This window comes from Theropithecus gelada, chromosome 5, assembly GCF_003255815.1.
Source record: "Theropithecus gelada isolate Dixy chromosome 5, Tgel_1.0, whole genome shotgun sequence".
Classification (NCBI taxonomy): Eukaryota; Metazoa; Chordata; class Mammalia; order Primates; family Cercopithecidae; genus Theropithecus; species Theropithecus gelada.
The window spans coordinates 38,290,908-38,306,752 of record NC_037672.1 but is presented as its reverse complement, the minus strand read 5'-3'; the positions used below and the strand labels follow the sequence as shown (position 1 = coordinate 38,306,752).

The 15,845-nt window shown below is 41.2% G+C and overlaps 1 protein-coding gene across 4 annotated transcripts in view; it reads left to right on the top strand.

The window, feature by feature from the left end:
* The first annotated feature begins 1,863 nt into the window (after positions 1 to 1,863).
* Positions 1,864 to 15,845, top strand: part of RFC1 (replication factor C subunit 1) — a 78,618-nt gene continuing 64,636 nt past the window's right edge. For 3 of the 4 annotated variants that reach the window (XM_025385790.1, XM_025385789.1, XM_025385788.1), the window contains exon 1: positions 2,586 to 2,728. In XM_025385790.1, the coding sequence (XP_025241575.1) occupies positions 2,726 to 2,728 (3 nt within the window). In that variant the 5' untranslated portion in view covers positions 2,586 to 2,725. Of the gene's footprint in view, positions 2,729 to 15,845 lie in introns of all 4 variants that reach the window. The other variant, XM_025385787.1, reaches the window with a different exon arrangement.

Genomic DNA, 15,845 nt, shown 5'->3' with positions numbered 1-15,845 from the left:
CACCATAGTGAACACATGCCATGTAATGGTATGCTGATCATGAAACGAAGATCTTTTACAATGAACTAAAAATGGAAGGGAACTGTGAATATTCAACAGGCTGGTTGCATAAATTTAAGAAAAGACAGGCTGTTACATTTTTTAAAAATCTGCAGCAATAAAGCATCTGCTGATCACAAAGCAGTGGAGAAATCTGTTGATGAATTTGCCAATATTATCACTCATGAAAATCCAACACCAGACCAAGTCTATAATATTGCTGAAACATCACTGTTTTGGTGTTACTGCCCCAGATAGATACTAACTACAGCTGATGAGCTAGCCCATAAAGGAATTAAGGATGGGAAGGATGGAATAACAGTGCTGACATGTGCTAGTGCAGCAGGCATCCATAAATGTAAACTTGCTGTGATAGGCAAAAGCTCATACCCATACTGTTTTCAAGGAGTGAATTTGTTTCCATTCCATTATTGTGCTAACAAAAAGGCATGAATCAGCAGGAATATCTTTTCTTTTCTGATTGGTTTCACTTTTTTTTTTTTTTTTGGAGTGAATTTGTGTCCATTCCATTATTGTGCTAACAAAAAGGCATGAATCAGCAGGAATATCTTTTCTTTTCTGATTGGTTTCACTTTTTTTTTTTTTTTTTCTGAGACAAGGCATCTCAAAGTGCTAGGATTATAGGCATGTGCCACCATGCTCAGAGTCCTATTCTGGAGTTTTCAAAAATATTTCCATTCTGGATATCTATTACTTTATAAGAAACCATTCCAATACCTATTACCTTAACAGAGCAATCATTTAATTATGTTCACACTACTGTGGGTCAGGAAATTTGGACAGGCCTTGACTACGTGATTTTTCTGCTCTCCCAGGTGTTGACTGGAGTCAACAAAGCTAGTGAAATTCCATCGGTTGCTGGGATGTTGGGTCCGAGATGGCTTCATTTACATGCATGGTGCCTGGTGGAGATGGCTATAAGGCTGGTCTCAGATGACCACCTCCCTGGCTTTACATGGTGCTCCAAGAGAGCAAGACAGGAGCTGCCAGTCTTCTTAAAGCTTAGGTCTGGAATTGGCATAGTATCACTTCCATTGTGTTCTTTGGTCAAATCAGTCACAGGCCAGTCCAGGTTCAAGGCAGGAGTTTCAAAGCACATGCAGTCATTTTAAATCTGGTATATTTCTGAGATAGAGTATATTTTCAAGTAAATAAATATTCCTAAGGAAGACACTCTCACAAAGAAGTTACAGGCTCCTGACTTAAGTCTCATTTAAACTCAAGGAAGGATTCAAATGCCAAAAAAAAAAAAAAAAAAAAAGCAAAAGTTAAGAGGAATGTAATATAAAAGATACGTACAACTTTTTACGTGTCTTATTTACTCATTTATTGATTTATAACACAATGAACATTATAAATTGGCGTAGGTCCTCTAAAATTATGGGCAAAAATTTGTGTGATGTGTCTGCTAAGACAAAACCGAGGCACAGTAACTTAACCTTGGTCAGATAAATAGCACGTGGTGGGGCTGGAGACCTAGCATTCTGGCTTCGGAGGGACCAGTGCAGTGAGGCCCTGTTAATAAGTAACAGTCTGTTTGTAAATTGGGAATAAGAGTACTCAGTGTCATCATGGGGATAAAATGAGCTAGGCTAGTCCAGAGCTGCCCATATAACAATAAATGTTTAATAAATACAGGCTGTTGATGTTCAGGCTCTGATATCTTTCGTCCTAAAGATGTTGGTATCATAAAGTGCAAGACCCAACAGGGGGTGGATGGGTGAGAATTTCAAAAGTGTAGCTAGAGCCAAAGCTGGAGATACTGCTTTCTCCATTGAACTCTTTTATGGTCTCGTTTTTCTCTTGAAATCTTATGCAAATGTTTCATTCTATTCCACGATTCAATTGCTTATCTATTCATATAAAACTGGTATACTCCAAAGCTTTCGGTATCTTTTTTTTTTTTTGAGACAGACTTTCCCTCTGTCACCCAGGCTGGAGGGCAGTAGCTCTATCTCGGCTCACTGCAATCTCTGCTCCTGGGTTCAAGCAATTCTCCTGTCTTAGTCTCCGAGCAGCTGGGACTACAGGCACACGTCACCACCCCTGGCTAATTTTTGTATTTTTAGTAGAGACGGGGTTTCACCATATTAGTCAGGCTGGTCTCGAACCCCTGACCTCAGGTGACCCACCCGCTTCGGCCTCCCAAAGTGCTGGGATTACAGGGGTGAGCCACCGCGTCCGGCCGCTTGATGAAACCTATTACAGAATAGATATTTATACATAATATGTAAAATGCGCAGCTAAAACGTTTATCTTACTGCAGTTAGTAAAAACTTTTGAAAGTTACTGTAGGGAAGTGCACTATCCAGACGTGTAATCGGGAGGTACTTGGGTACCCCGCCTTCCAAGGAAACCAATATAGGATCCACCTGCTTTAGTGCCCGTGCCAAAAACCGAGCTCACACCACAGCACCGTGGTTCCTCGCGATGGCAGCGGCCCGCCTGCCCTCCGGGCGGCACCTGGGCAGGCGTCGCACCTCCCGCCTCTGGGTGGGACGGAAGGAAAGCTCGCGCCTCCTGACGTCATCACCGCGCGCCGCTATCTTCGCCTTCTTCCACTTCGCGGGAGAAGTTGTTGGCGCGAATGGATCCTGAGCCCCGATAACGGATTCCTCAACCGGCCGGCCCGCCAGCCAGCCAGCGCCTTCATCCTGGGGCTACGATGGTGAGCCGCTGGGGGAGGCCGTGGGGCTCGGGGTCTGGGGAGGCTTTGCAGGCCTGGTGTGGACGGGGCACTCCTGGTATGCAGGGTGGGGGAGGATGGCGGTGGGTGGTTCCGGAGGCGAGCAAAGGCAGAGAAGGGGCCGCACACTGGGTACTGGACGCAAAACTTTCCTTGCACCGCGGGCCGAAGCTCTGGGCGGCAGCCAGCGCGCAGGGATTTTGTTGCTACGTGTACTTGCACTTCCCCCCCCCCCCCCCACTCCTGGGGGAAGGGAGAAAGGAAGAGAGGAAGAAGGATGGATGGTGGTTTTGGGACGCGTTGGTAAAGTTATTTTCTTGTTCGGCCTTTCTCGAACCACAGTTTGAGTACTGCCTAAGGCGTGGATTTCAAGCTTTGGGTCATGAGGGAGAAGAATGTAACAAACTTTTCTTAGGGAATATGTTGTGTAGGGCCTTAAACTTTTATCATTAACAGCTCAGCTTGTCTCATCTCCACTTGTCATTAACGATCACCTGAGCGGTGCTGAGACCGAGGGCATGGAGAGGATATTTTATTTTGTTTAGATGAGTTCATAGGAGTCAAAAGGATAACACGGCTTACTAGGAAAAAGAAGTGCAGCGAATAGAAACAGATGCAAGACATTTGACAGCTGTCGTCCTCTTATCACCTGGTGTTAGAAATAATCTTAAAAAAACCCAAACCTCACTGCGTAATTCTGGATAAAACATTCAGACAAATTGAAAGTGAAATAATTATGCAGCCAGCAAAGCAGACATTCCTGATGGTGTGGCAATGGATATGGCTCTGTGTTTGAAATATTTTTAAAGGACAATTTAAAATGTTCCATTAAACTAGAAGATACTTAACAATCCGATATAATTTTTTTCAATCATTGGTCAACTTGTCACAGAGACAACATTCTAGGGGGTGGAAATTTTATGCCACATTGGGAAACGTTGCAGTCCTTTGTGTTTCTTCTCAAAAAAGGGCAACAGTAATGATAGTAGCTACCTTGTACCAACCACCTTCTTTAGGTCAATATGTGAACTGTTGGTTTTTCATTTTTTTTTTTTTTCATTTCAACCCACATCGATGCAGTTTTACAGACAGTACAAGCATCTTTCTGGAATTTAAACAGTGTGTCATACAACTAGCAGGTGGTTGAACTAGAATTAGAATCTTGGTGTTTCTGACCACCATGCTATACTACCTCGCTATAATGATCATCATTACATTTTGGAGGTCAAGGTACTGTGGTATTTTGGAAACTTGATGAGATTTGGATGAAGAACGTGGTTATGTTTTAGTTTAATGGTTTATAGATTAATTTATAGTTATATTACTATGTTAGTATGGTCTAGTTTAATAGTTATGTGGTCTTGGGCAAGTAAATAGCTTACGTTTAATCTCTTTAAGCTTCTATTTCCTTATCTGTAAGAGGGGAAAATAATAGCTGCCATAGAGATTGTTTTGGGAATTAAGCAAGATGTATAGGTAAAGCTTCCATTCTGGTGCCTGGCATGTTAGGCAACTACCAATGATCTATTTTCTCAGAAAGGACTCTATGGAAAGTTACATAGATTTTAAGAGGCATGGTAGATTCCTGTGTCATTTATGGTGAACATAGCTTGTGTGGTCAATTTTTGATCATTCAGGTCCTTTTACTTTTGGTTCTTTTCTTCCTTTAATACTCCCGTTCATGGTGCAGATAAAAAATAGACCTCTTCTCAGAAAAGAAATAGGTCAAATTAATCAGCTTTGTTGTTAATGGGAAAACGTTCTATGAGGTAGATAAGAATTTTGTATTATATTGATATTTAATTTAGCCCTTCAGTCTCTAGTGCAACAATTAGCAAAACCCTAGAGTAAAATTGATTCAACAAATGCTTATTGAACACCTGTGCAAAGTTATAAGACAGTAGTTCTTTTTTTTTTCCTTTCCCTCAAACTGTGTCATTGGGTATGAAGGACAGTAGTTCTCAATCTTTGTTTTAGTTACAGTTTCCTTTGATAAATATAGTGAATGATATGCAAATTTTCTGCCCAGAGAAATGCATATAGGCACATACACACTATTTTAAGGGATTGACCTATCTTCTTTTTTTTTCTTTTCTTTTTTTTTTTTTTTAAAGACAAGGTCTTGCTCTGTTGCCCAGGCTGGAGTGCAGTGGTGTAATGATAGCTCACTGCCACCTCTAATTCCCGGGTACAAGCGATCCTTCCACCCTGGCCTCTCAAAGCTTTGGGATTACAGGCATGAGCCACTGTGCCTGGCATATTCACTTCTCTTCTTTTTCTTTTTCTTTTTTTTTTTTTTTGAGAGTCTTGCTGTGTTGCCCAGGCTGGAGTGCAGTGGTGTAGTCTTGGTTTACTGCAACCTCTGCCTCCCAGGTTTAAGCGATTCTCATGCCGCAGCCTCCCCAGTAGCTGGGATTACAGGTGTCTGCCACCATGCCCAGCTATTTTATTTTTTTATATTTAGTAGAGATGAAGTTTCACCATGTTGGCCAGGCTGGTCTGGAACTCCTGGCTTCAAATTGATCCACCTGCCTCAGCCTCTTACAGTGCTGGGATTACAGGTATGAGCCACTATTCCTGGCCTATTCACTTGTCTTCTGAAGCCCATCCATAGACAGCTCTTGCCTTGGAAGCTGCAGTGAAAACAAAAATTCTAATTAAAAGTTATCAATACAGAAATAAAGTGTATGTATTCACACAGTGGAATACTGTGCAACCTTTATAAAATTGAGAAAACTTTATACTCTGATACGAAACAATTGCCAAAATAAAAATCTCTCTGGAAAGATACAGAAGGAACCAACTGATAATATTTGTTGCCTCCAGAGATGGGAAGTATGTATCTGAGAGGCAGGATAAGAGGGAGACTTTTTACCCTTTTGAAATTTGAACCACGTGAATATATTATCTACTAAAGGAATAGAAAGAAAATTAAAAGTAAAGAAGCCATGTGGACATTTGAATTTCACTGAGATTTAATTGTTTGCACAAAACTTGAATAAAACCTGACAGATGCCATTTTTAAGAAGTCAGCATATATAATTAATTGGTTGGTATAATTATTGAAAATATGCATAAGATTGAACTAAACACACATGAGACTTAAGGAACAGGCTTTTGAAGAGCTGTGAGGTCAGTTTAAATAAGTTGTGGTCTGAACTGTTTCATTGCTCCACTCCTAGAGGCAGCTTTCACATCATGGTGTACTATGTGGAATGCTCTCCCTGGAGCAGTGCTTGACTTTGTTATAATATCGTTTTTGCCAAATAATATGCTTTTGCCATGCGTACGTATCTGAACTTGGTGTCTAAGGCCCCTACCTACCTCTCTGATTTTCTCTCTCTGTCTTTTGAGTGTGTTAGGTTGGTTCTGTTTCTCTTTTAGAGCTTTTGTTGTTGCTATTTTCTCTCTCCGAAATACTCTCCCTCCACATCCTTGAGTGTCTGCTTTTTTTTCATCATTTAAGTTTCTCTTGCCTGATCCAAGGTCATGAAGATTTATGCTTAAGAGCTTTGTAGTTTTAGCTCTTACATTTAGGACTTTTATCCATTTTTGAGTTAATTTTTATATATTGTGTGAAGTATAGAGGTCCAACTTTATTCTTTTGTATGTGGACATCTAGTTGTCCCAGCATCATTTTTTGAAAAGACTCTTCTTTCTCCATTGAATTATCTTGGCACCCTCGTCAAAAATCAGTTGACTGTAAATGTGAGAGTTGTTTTCTAAACTCCCAGTTCTATTCCATTGATCTGTACATCTATCTGAATGCCAGCAACACACTGCGTTACTGTGGCTTTGTAATAATTTTTGAAGTCAGGAAGTATGTCCTCCACCTTTGTTCTTTTTCAAGATTGTTTAGGCTATTCCATTTCCTTGAATTTCCATATGAATTTTAGAATCAGCAAAGATACCACATGGAATTTTGACAGAAAATTTATTGAATCTGTAGGCCAATTTAGGGAATATTGCCATCTTAACAATATTAAATCTTCCCATCCATGAATGTGGGATGCCTTCGTTTGTTAGGTCTTCAGTTTGTTTAAACAATATTTTGTAGTTTTTCATAGTATGAGTTTTACACTTCATTTGTTAAATATATTCCTAAGTATTTTATTCTTTTTGGTGATTTTTTAAGTGGAACTGCTTTCTTTTTTTTTTCTTTTGAGACGGAGTCTCACTCTGTCCCCCACACTGGAGTGCAGTGGCACAATCTCGGCTTACTACAAGCTCTGCCTCCCAGGTTCATGCCATTCTCCTGCCTCAGCCTCCTGAGTAGCTGGGACTACAGGCACCCGCCACCATGCCCGGCTAATTTTTTGTATTTTTAGTAGAGACAGGGTTTCACCGTGTTAGCCAGAATGGTCTCGATCTCCTGACCTTGTGATCCGCCCGCCTCGGCCTTCCAAAGTACAGGATTACAGATGTGAGCGCCCGGCCAGAACTGCTTTCCTAATTTCATTTTTGGATTGTTTATTGCAAAAGTATACAGAAATACAATTGATTTTTGTATATTGATCTTGTATCCTTGCTGAACTCATTATTCAAAGTGTTTAGTGGATTTCTTACGTTTTTCTGTAAGATTGTTTCATCTGAAAACACATGGGTTTACTTCTTGTTCAATGTAGGTGGCTTTTATTTCATTTTATTGCCTAATTCTTTTGCTAGAAACTCGACAACATTGAGTACAAGTGGCAAGAGCAGACATATTTTTTCCTGTTTTTAGGGGGAAAGCCCTCCAACCACTTACTTTTTGCTTCCAAAGTATGAGGCCTTAATATAATTTTAAATATTTTCTTTATTTGTTTATTGATTGATTGATTGAAACGGAGTCTCGCTGTTACCCAGGCTGGAGTGCAGTGGCATGATACCAGCTCACTGCAACCTCCACCTCCCAGGTTCAAGCGATTCTCCTGCCTCAGCCTCCCAAGTAGCTGGGACTACAGGCATGTGCCACCACAACTGACTGTTTTTTCTGTTTTTAGCAGACGGGGTTTTGTCCTGTTGGCCAGGCTGGTCTCAAGCTCCTGGCCTCAGGTAATCTGTCCGCCTCAGCCTCCCAAAGTGCTGAGATTACAGGTGTGAGCCACTGTGCCTGGCTTAAATACTTTAAAATTATTTCATGATTTTCTTTTCTGTCCTCCCACTGGTTAAATCATTTTATAATTTATTCAGATATATGATTTTGCATTTTAGTGATTTTTAGGATAAAATATTTTTATACTTGGATAGACTTGTGAAGTATGTTGATGATCAATTTCTGCTCATGGATTTGATGGACTTTTAAAAAATATTAACCAGAAATACTTGTATTTCTTTATTACTTTCAAAATAGAGAAGTAAAACCAAAATACAGTATTTTGTCAACCACTCTGCAGTGTACTGTGGTACTTATTTTGCATAAAACTGTGTACTCTTCAAAGATAAAATGAACACATAATTTGCTTTCTCTTCTTTTTTTTTTTTTTTTTGAGGTGGAGTCTCGCTCTGTTGCCCAGGCTAGAGCGTAGTGGTACAATCTCAGCTCACTGCAACCTCCGCTTCCCAGGTTCAAGCAATTCTCTTGCCTCAGCCTCCAAGTAGCTGGGACTGCAGGTGCTCGCCTGTATTTTGAAATACAAAAATCACCAGCTGATTTTTGTATTTTGTTTTGTTTTATTTATTTTTTTTTATAGAGATGGAGTCTCGCCTTGTCACCCAGGCTGCAGTGCAGTGGCGTGATCTTGGCTCACTGCCAACCTCTGCTGCCCTGGTTCAAGTGATTCTCTTGCCTCAGCCTCCCGAGTAACTGGGACTATAGGCATGTGCCACCACATCTGGCTAACTTTTTTGTGTTTTTAGTAAAGACGGGGTTTCCCCATGTTGGCCAGTCTGTTCTCGAACTCCTGACCTCTGGCGATCTGCCTGCCTCTGCCTCCCAAAGTGCTGGGATTATAGGGGTGAGCCACCGCACCTGGCCAATTTCTGTATTTTCAGTAGTGATGAGGTTTCACTATGTTGGCCAGGCTGGTCTCGAATTCCTGACCTCAAGCCATCCACCCGCCTTGGCCTCCCAAAGTGCTGGGATTAAGGTGTGAGCCACCGCACCCGGCCAAAAAAAGAAAATATTTTTGTGTTGCCTTCGTTTTTATTTATTAACTATTATTTTTAAATTTTTTATTTCCATGGGTTTTTGGGGAACAGGTGAGATTTTGGTGCATCCATCACCTGAGTAGTATGTATGAATCCAGTTTGTAGTCTTTTATCCCTCACTTCCTTCCCACCGGTTCCCTGACTCCCTAGAGTCCATTGTATTATTATTATTATTTTTTTGTTTCTGAGGGGGTCTTGCTCTGTCCCCCAGGCTGGAGTGCAGTGGTGATCTCGGCTCACTGCAAGCTCCACCTCCCAGGTTCACCCCATTCTCCTGCCTCAGCCTCCCGAGTAGCTGGGACTACAGGCTCCTGCCACCATGCCCAGCTAATTTTTTGTATTTTTGGTAGAGACAGGGTTTCACCGTGTTAGCCAGGATGGTCTCAGTCTCCTGACCTTGTGATCCATCCGCCTCGGCCTCCCAAAGTGCTGCACCCAGCCCATTGTATTGTTCTTATGCCTTTGCATCCTCATAGCTTAGCTCCCACTTATAAGTGAGTGAGAACATACAATGTTTGGTTTTTCATTCCTGAGTTACTTCACTTAGAATAATAGTCTCCAGTTCCATCTGGGTTGCTGCGAATGCCATTAATTTATTCCTTTTTATGGTTCAGTAGTATTCCATTGTGTGTGTGTATGTATATATATGTATATATATATCCCACAGTTTTTTTATCTACTTGTTGATTGATGGGCTGAATGACTTAATATTTTAAAAGAGCTCAAGAGAGTGAGGCCTCTAGAAAGGTGTGTTAAGTAAACAAATGAAGTCCTGAATCAGGGCAGTGGCAGTGGGAATAGAGGGGAGAAGACAGCAGTATTTGGGAGATAGTTTAGGTTGGATGATTAGGTGGAAGGTCAGAGTGAGAAGGAAAAGCCGTGGCCATGTTTCTGTTTTGGGTGAATGGTGGTGCTGTGCATGGAGATGGGGAATAAAGGGAGAGAAGCAAGTCCCAGCTGAAGATGAATTTAGTTGAGGACATTATTAGTTGGAGGTACCTTTGGGGGATTTGCACAGAGATGGATTTGGCTGCATGTTGGCTGCATGAATATGGAGTTCAGAGCTGGTCTGGAGAAACAGACATGAGATTTAGGAAGTATCAGTATGTACATAAGTGGTACTGGGGTTAAGTAGGTGTGAGTTAGTTCGCACAGTGTGAGTGTGTGGTTCCGGAGTTTTGACTTGGGATTCCCAATAGGCTTTAGGGGAAAACCCCTAACATTGGATACAAAGTTTTGTGTAAATGTTTGTTTTTTCATGTATCTGTGGAAAATATATGTACTTTCATCCACAAAAGCATAAAAACAATTGGCATGATGAGTGAGAGAGCACCTGCTTTGTTTCCTTGGCACACATTTTGGCTTATTTTAATAAATGAGCAACTTGTTGCAGGTATTGACAACTTCCTTCACTAGCATATAAGCTCTGTAACGGCAGGGGCCACAAGGAGAGGGAACTGCTGTATAACGTGTGGCTCACGGTGCGTTTTCCACAAATATTAGAGGAATGAATAAGGACAAGTAAACTTTATATTTCCACTAAAAATATAAATAAACTAGAAGGTAAAACTTCCTGGTATAAAAACATCTCTAGCACTGTTGCATGACTTTATATCTAAGCTATTAAAACACTTAGTGACGAATAATATAGCCTAGAGAAATACAGTTATTTTATGATGTTGTAGGTCTCTTTTCAGTTTGGACTTAATTTCTTTTTTTTTGAAACGGAATTTCACTCTTGCCCAGGCTGGAGTGCAATGGCGTGATCTCGGCTCACCGCAACCTCCGCCTCCTGGGTGCAAGCGATTCTCCTGTCTCAGCCTCCCGAGTAGCTGGGATTACAGGTGTGCACCACCATGCCCGGCTAATTTTGCATTTTTAGTAGAGACAGGGCTTCTCCATGTAGGTCAGGCTGGTCTTGAACTCCTGACCTCAGGTGGTCCACACATCTCGGCCTCCCAAAGTGCTGGGATTACAGGTGTGAGCCGCCGCACCTGGCCCGGTTGGACTTAATTTCTGTGTTCATTTAAGTAGTTTAAATTTGATTTTTTTTGGCTCAGAAGTCAGTTGTAAAAAGCTAGCTTCTGGGCTGGGCTTTGTGGCTCACGCCTGTAATCCTGGCACTTTGGGAGGCGGATTGTGAGGTCAGGAGTTCGAGACCAGCCTGGCCAGCATAGTGAAACCCTGTCTCTACTAAAAATACAGAAAAATTAGCTGGGTATGGTGGTGGGCGCCTGTAATCCCAGCTACTCGGGAGACTGAGGCAGGACAAGTGCGTGAACCTGGGAGGTGGAGCTTGCAGTGAGCTGAAATTGCCCCACTGCACTCCAGCCTGGGCGACAGTGGGAGACTCTGTATCAAGAAAAAAAAAAAAGTTAGCTCCTGGATGAATAAAAACCATAATCAGAGTACATTAGCCCTGGTGAAAATGTCAGAATTCTGAAATAAACCATTAGATCAGGCATAAACAGTCTCAAATGCTTTAGTTATGCAGGTATGAAAACATAACTTATTTTTTTAAACCTAATTTAGGTAATTGTTTCAATTTGCTATTTAATATGCCTGTGTCGGTTTGTATTTTTGGATCAGGTACTTGGAAACTTCTGTGATAGAGTGTTTCATTGAACGCGTGAAGTTCAGTGATAGTAAATATTATGACTTCAGAATCTTATACTTCCCCCTTGTCACAACAGCAGTAGAAATGGGTCTTTTTGCTCTCATGGGAGTGGCCTCGCAGGTAGACTTAACAGATACTGGGGTGAGTAGGGGAAGTAATTTCTATTCTCTATTTCTGTTCACTCAGTGTGCTTTATTTCATCTGTTCTTTCTTTTCTGTGCTCTGCTTTGTTTTCTAAAGACAGATTAAAGAAAGATTAGGAACAGAAAGTAGAATGAAAGCTTCACAAGAACAGAGACCTAGCGTCTTTTGTTTATCCCAAGCATCAAGAATAGTTCCTGGTCCATAAAAGGCTCTGAGTAAATATTTCTTGAATGGATAAATGAATGATTGAAAAGAGTTGATGCGGGCTCTTAAAATTCTTCCTAGCTAGAACTTGTTACTGTTCAAAGGTTTTTCAGACCACACTTACATTTCACTCACCAGTGTTTTCCTCAGAGAAGTTTTTGAGACCCAATCTAGACTGTTAAATTAGTAACATCAATTATAAATCTAGAGATATTTCTGATTTCTTTAAAAAAACTTATTTGTCTGGCTTAAAACAAATTTTAAAGAAGAGGAAATGTCCTAATAAAAGTGAAAGTATATTTTTGTTTTTTGTAGCCACATTATTGTAATATGAGAGTAACAGAAAATCAGTTATAGAAACTCAATTTTATTAACTCAGAAATACTATATAATCAGCATTAATTTAATACCTTCTTAAAATTTCTTAGGTAAAGTCATAGCACAAAGTTAATCCCAATTAAAGATTCTTTTAATACATAATCTTTAAAAACAAATCTACCATTAATTTTGTTTTACATAATCAAGAACCTCTCTTTCTGAGTGCAGTTGTGAAGGTCAGTGGCCTGAGAAATAACAGTTCATGTGTTCAATGAATTTTTTTTTTTTTTTTAAAACGGAGTTTTGCACTATTTCCCCAGGCTAGAGTGCAGTGGTATGATCTTGGCCCACTGCAACCTCCGCCTCCCGGGTTCAAGTGATTCTCCTGCCTCAGTCTCCTGAGTAGCTGGGATTACAGGCACGCACTACCACGCCCAGCTAATTTTTGTATTTTTAGTAGAGATGGGGTTTTGCCACGTTGGTCAGGACGGTCTGGAACTCCTGACCTTGTGATCTACCTGCCTCGGCCTCCCAAAGTGCTGGTTTATAGGCGTGAGCCATCACGCCCTGCCGACTATTTCTTAAATGAAATTACTGGGCAAAGGGTATGTACCTTTAAAATTTTGATAAGTGTGGCTAGATTGCCTTCCATAAAGGTTATACCAGTTTTTTTTTTAAGGTGAAGTCTCGCTCTGTCACCAGGCCAGAGTGCAGTGGCATGATCTCCGCTCACTGCAACCTCTACCTCCTGGGTTCAAGCGATTCTCCTGCCTCAGCTTCCCAAGTCGCTGGGACTACAGGTGTGCGCCACCATGCCCAGCTAATTTTTGTATTTTTAGTAGAGATGGGGTTTCACCATGTTGGCCAGGATGGTCTTGATCTCTTGACCTCGTGATCCACCCGCCTCAGCCTCCCAAAGTGCTGGGATTACAGGCATGAGCCATCGTACCCGGCCGAGGTTATACCAGTTTTTACTTCTGTCAGCAGTAAGAGTGTGTGAGCATCTGTTTCCTCACATCCTTGACAGATATGGGCATTATCAGTCTTTTAAAACTTAGGGGAAAATGATCAAGTTTTAATGTATCTGCTTATTTGTGACGTCTAGTATTTTTTGTGTTTGTTGGTTATTTGCATTTATTTTATACTTTGCCTATTAGGAGCTTTTATTTATTTTTCTATTGATTGGGTTATCTTTTATTGATTTGTAGGAACCCTTTTTTACATGTTGTGTGTGTGTGTGTGTATGTGTGTGTGTGTTTTAAGATAGGGTATTGCTCTGTTGCCCGGGTTAGAGTACAGTGGTTTGATGGTCATGGCTCACTGCAGCCTCAAACTCTTGGTGCACAAGTGATCCTCCCACCTCAGCCTTCTGAGTAGCTGGGACTACAGGCATGCAGGCATGTGTCACCACACCAAGCTGATTTTTTTTTTTTTAAATTTGTAGAGATGGGGGTCTCCCTGTGTTGCCCTGGCTGGTATTGAACTCTTGGGCTCAAATGATCCTCCCGCCTTGGCCTCTCAAAGTATTGGGATTACAGGCGTGGGCCACCACACCTGGCCTGTTGTAGATATATATATATATTTTTTTTTTTTTGAGACGAGTGTCGCTCTGTCGCCCAGACTGGAGTGCAGAGGGGCATTCTCGGCTCACTGCAACCTCTGCCTCCAAGGTTCAAGGGATTCCTGTGCCTCAGCCCCCTGAGTAGCTAGGATTACAGGCATGCACCACCACACCTGACCAATTTTTGTATTTTTAGTAGAGACAGGGTTTTGCTATGTTGGCCAGGCTGGTCTCAAACTGCTGGTCTCAAGCAGTCCACCTGCCTCGGCCTCGGAAGTGCTGGAAATACAGGCGTGAGCCACTGCGTCCAGCCTGTTGTAGATATTTTTAAGTTAGTTGCTTTTTTTTTTTAGATAGTTTCACTATGTTGTCCAGGTAGAACTTGAACTCCTGGGTTCAAGCAATCCTCTTGTCTCAGCCTCTCTGGTAGCTGGGACTATAGGTGTGCACCACAGTGCCCAGCTCTGTTGCTTGCATTTTAACTTTGTTTATGGCACTTTTATTTTTGTGTAGTAAAATCTACCTTTCTTTAGGGATGGTTTCTGGCCTTGATGTTCAGCTTTGAGGGCCTTCCACTTGCCAAGATTGAAAAATAAATATAAACATTTGTTCCTTTCTCCACTCATATGCTCAACAAGAATTATTCTGTGCAGGCAAGAGAAATGTTTAGATCCATTATTTGGGAGTTAGACTTGTTTTTCTGCATTTCATGAAGTCTTTGAAGGTCTAGAACATTGGACAGCAAATGTTAATTGGAAGAGTCAGGTGAAGTCACACACTATAAATTAAGGACAAATTTCTGACCTTTGCCTCTTAGATGTTTACACCCCAGATGACTGCTCACACTGGAGATAGTTCTAAAAAAGTATGAGTAAAATGGCTTCCATTCTGATGAAAATTATTTTCTAAAAACTTTGATTTTTGGTGTATACTGAGTTAGGTTAGGATGCTGCAATTTCTTTAACTCTTACGTTGCCATCAGAGTATGGAGTAGTTTAGGGGAGTAGGGTAAAGTAATGCAAAAGGAAAGAAAGGAGGATGTGAGTGGAAATAATTACGTAGGGAGGAAATGGTGTAACAGTGCTAAGGAGTGGCAGTGCAGATTTTTGTGCAGACAAAACCCAGACAACTCAATGTTACCAGTAGCTGGATGTTCTGAATTACATTTTGTTTTCTTTCTCTTCTCAGTTTTAAGCATTTTTGGTCTGAAAACAGGTTGAAAACCACCACTTGCTTTAACCAGGTTATTAATTTACAGTTTGGTTATTTCCATGGCACACATGCACTATCATTCTGTCTTTCTCTGTGTGTATGTGTTTAAACAATCACTACTTTTTATTTTTATTTTTAAAATGTTTCCATCTATGAGCTCACTTAGAACAGTCACGATTGTTTGAGTGAAGAATCACTGTGTAATTTCAAAAAAGTGAAATTGATGTGAAACTCATTTGCTCCAGAAGCAATAAAGTAGTTGTCAGTCTCAGACTTGATTCTCTGTAATTATAGGAAAGAGGGTGGTTTTCTTTATTGTTCTTCTCCTCTTTAGCATCTGACACAGATGTCTCAGTTTCATAGCTGAGACACCCATTCTGTAAGCAGTATCTTTTAAACTTAGATTTAATTAGGATGGATTTGTAACTAGGAGATTTACAAAAGAGGATATATGTAAAGCCAGAGAAGTCTTTAATCCTTTTTTTAAATATTTGTTTATTTTGACCGGGCGCGGTGGCTCAAGCCTGTAATCCCAGCACTTTGGGAGGCCGAGACGGGTGGATCACAAGGTCAGGAGATCGAGACCATCCTGGCTAACACGGTGAAACCCCGTCTCCACTAAAAAATACAAAAAACTAGCCAGGCGAGGTGGCGGGCGCCTGTAGTCCCAGCTACTCGGGAGGCTGAGGCCGGAGAATGGCGTGAACCCAGGAGGCGGAGCTTGCAGTGAGCTGAGATCTAGTCACTGCACTCCAGTTTGAACGATAGAGCGAAACTCCGTCTCAAAAAAAAAAATATATATTTATTTACTTATTTTTGAGACAAAGTCTCATTCTGTCACCTAGGCTGGAGTGCAGTGGTGCAATCTCACCACACTGCAACTTCTGCCTCCCAGGTTCAAGCGATTCTCTTGC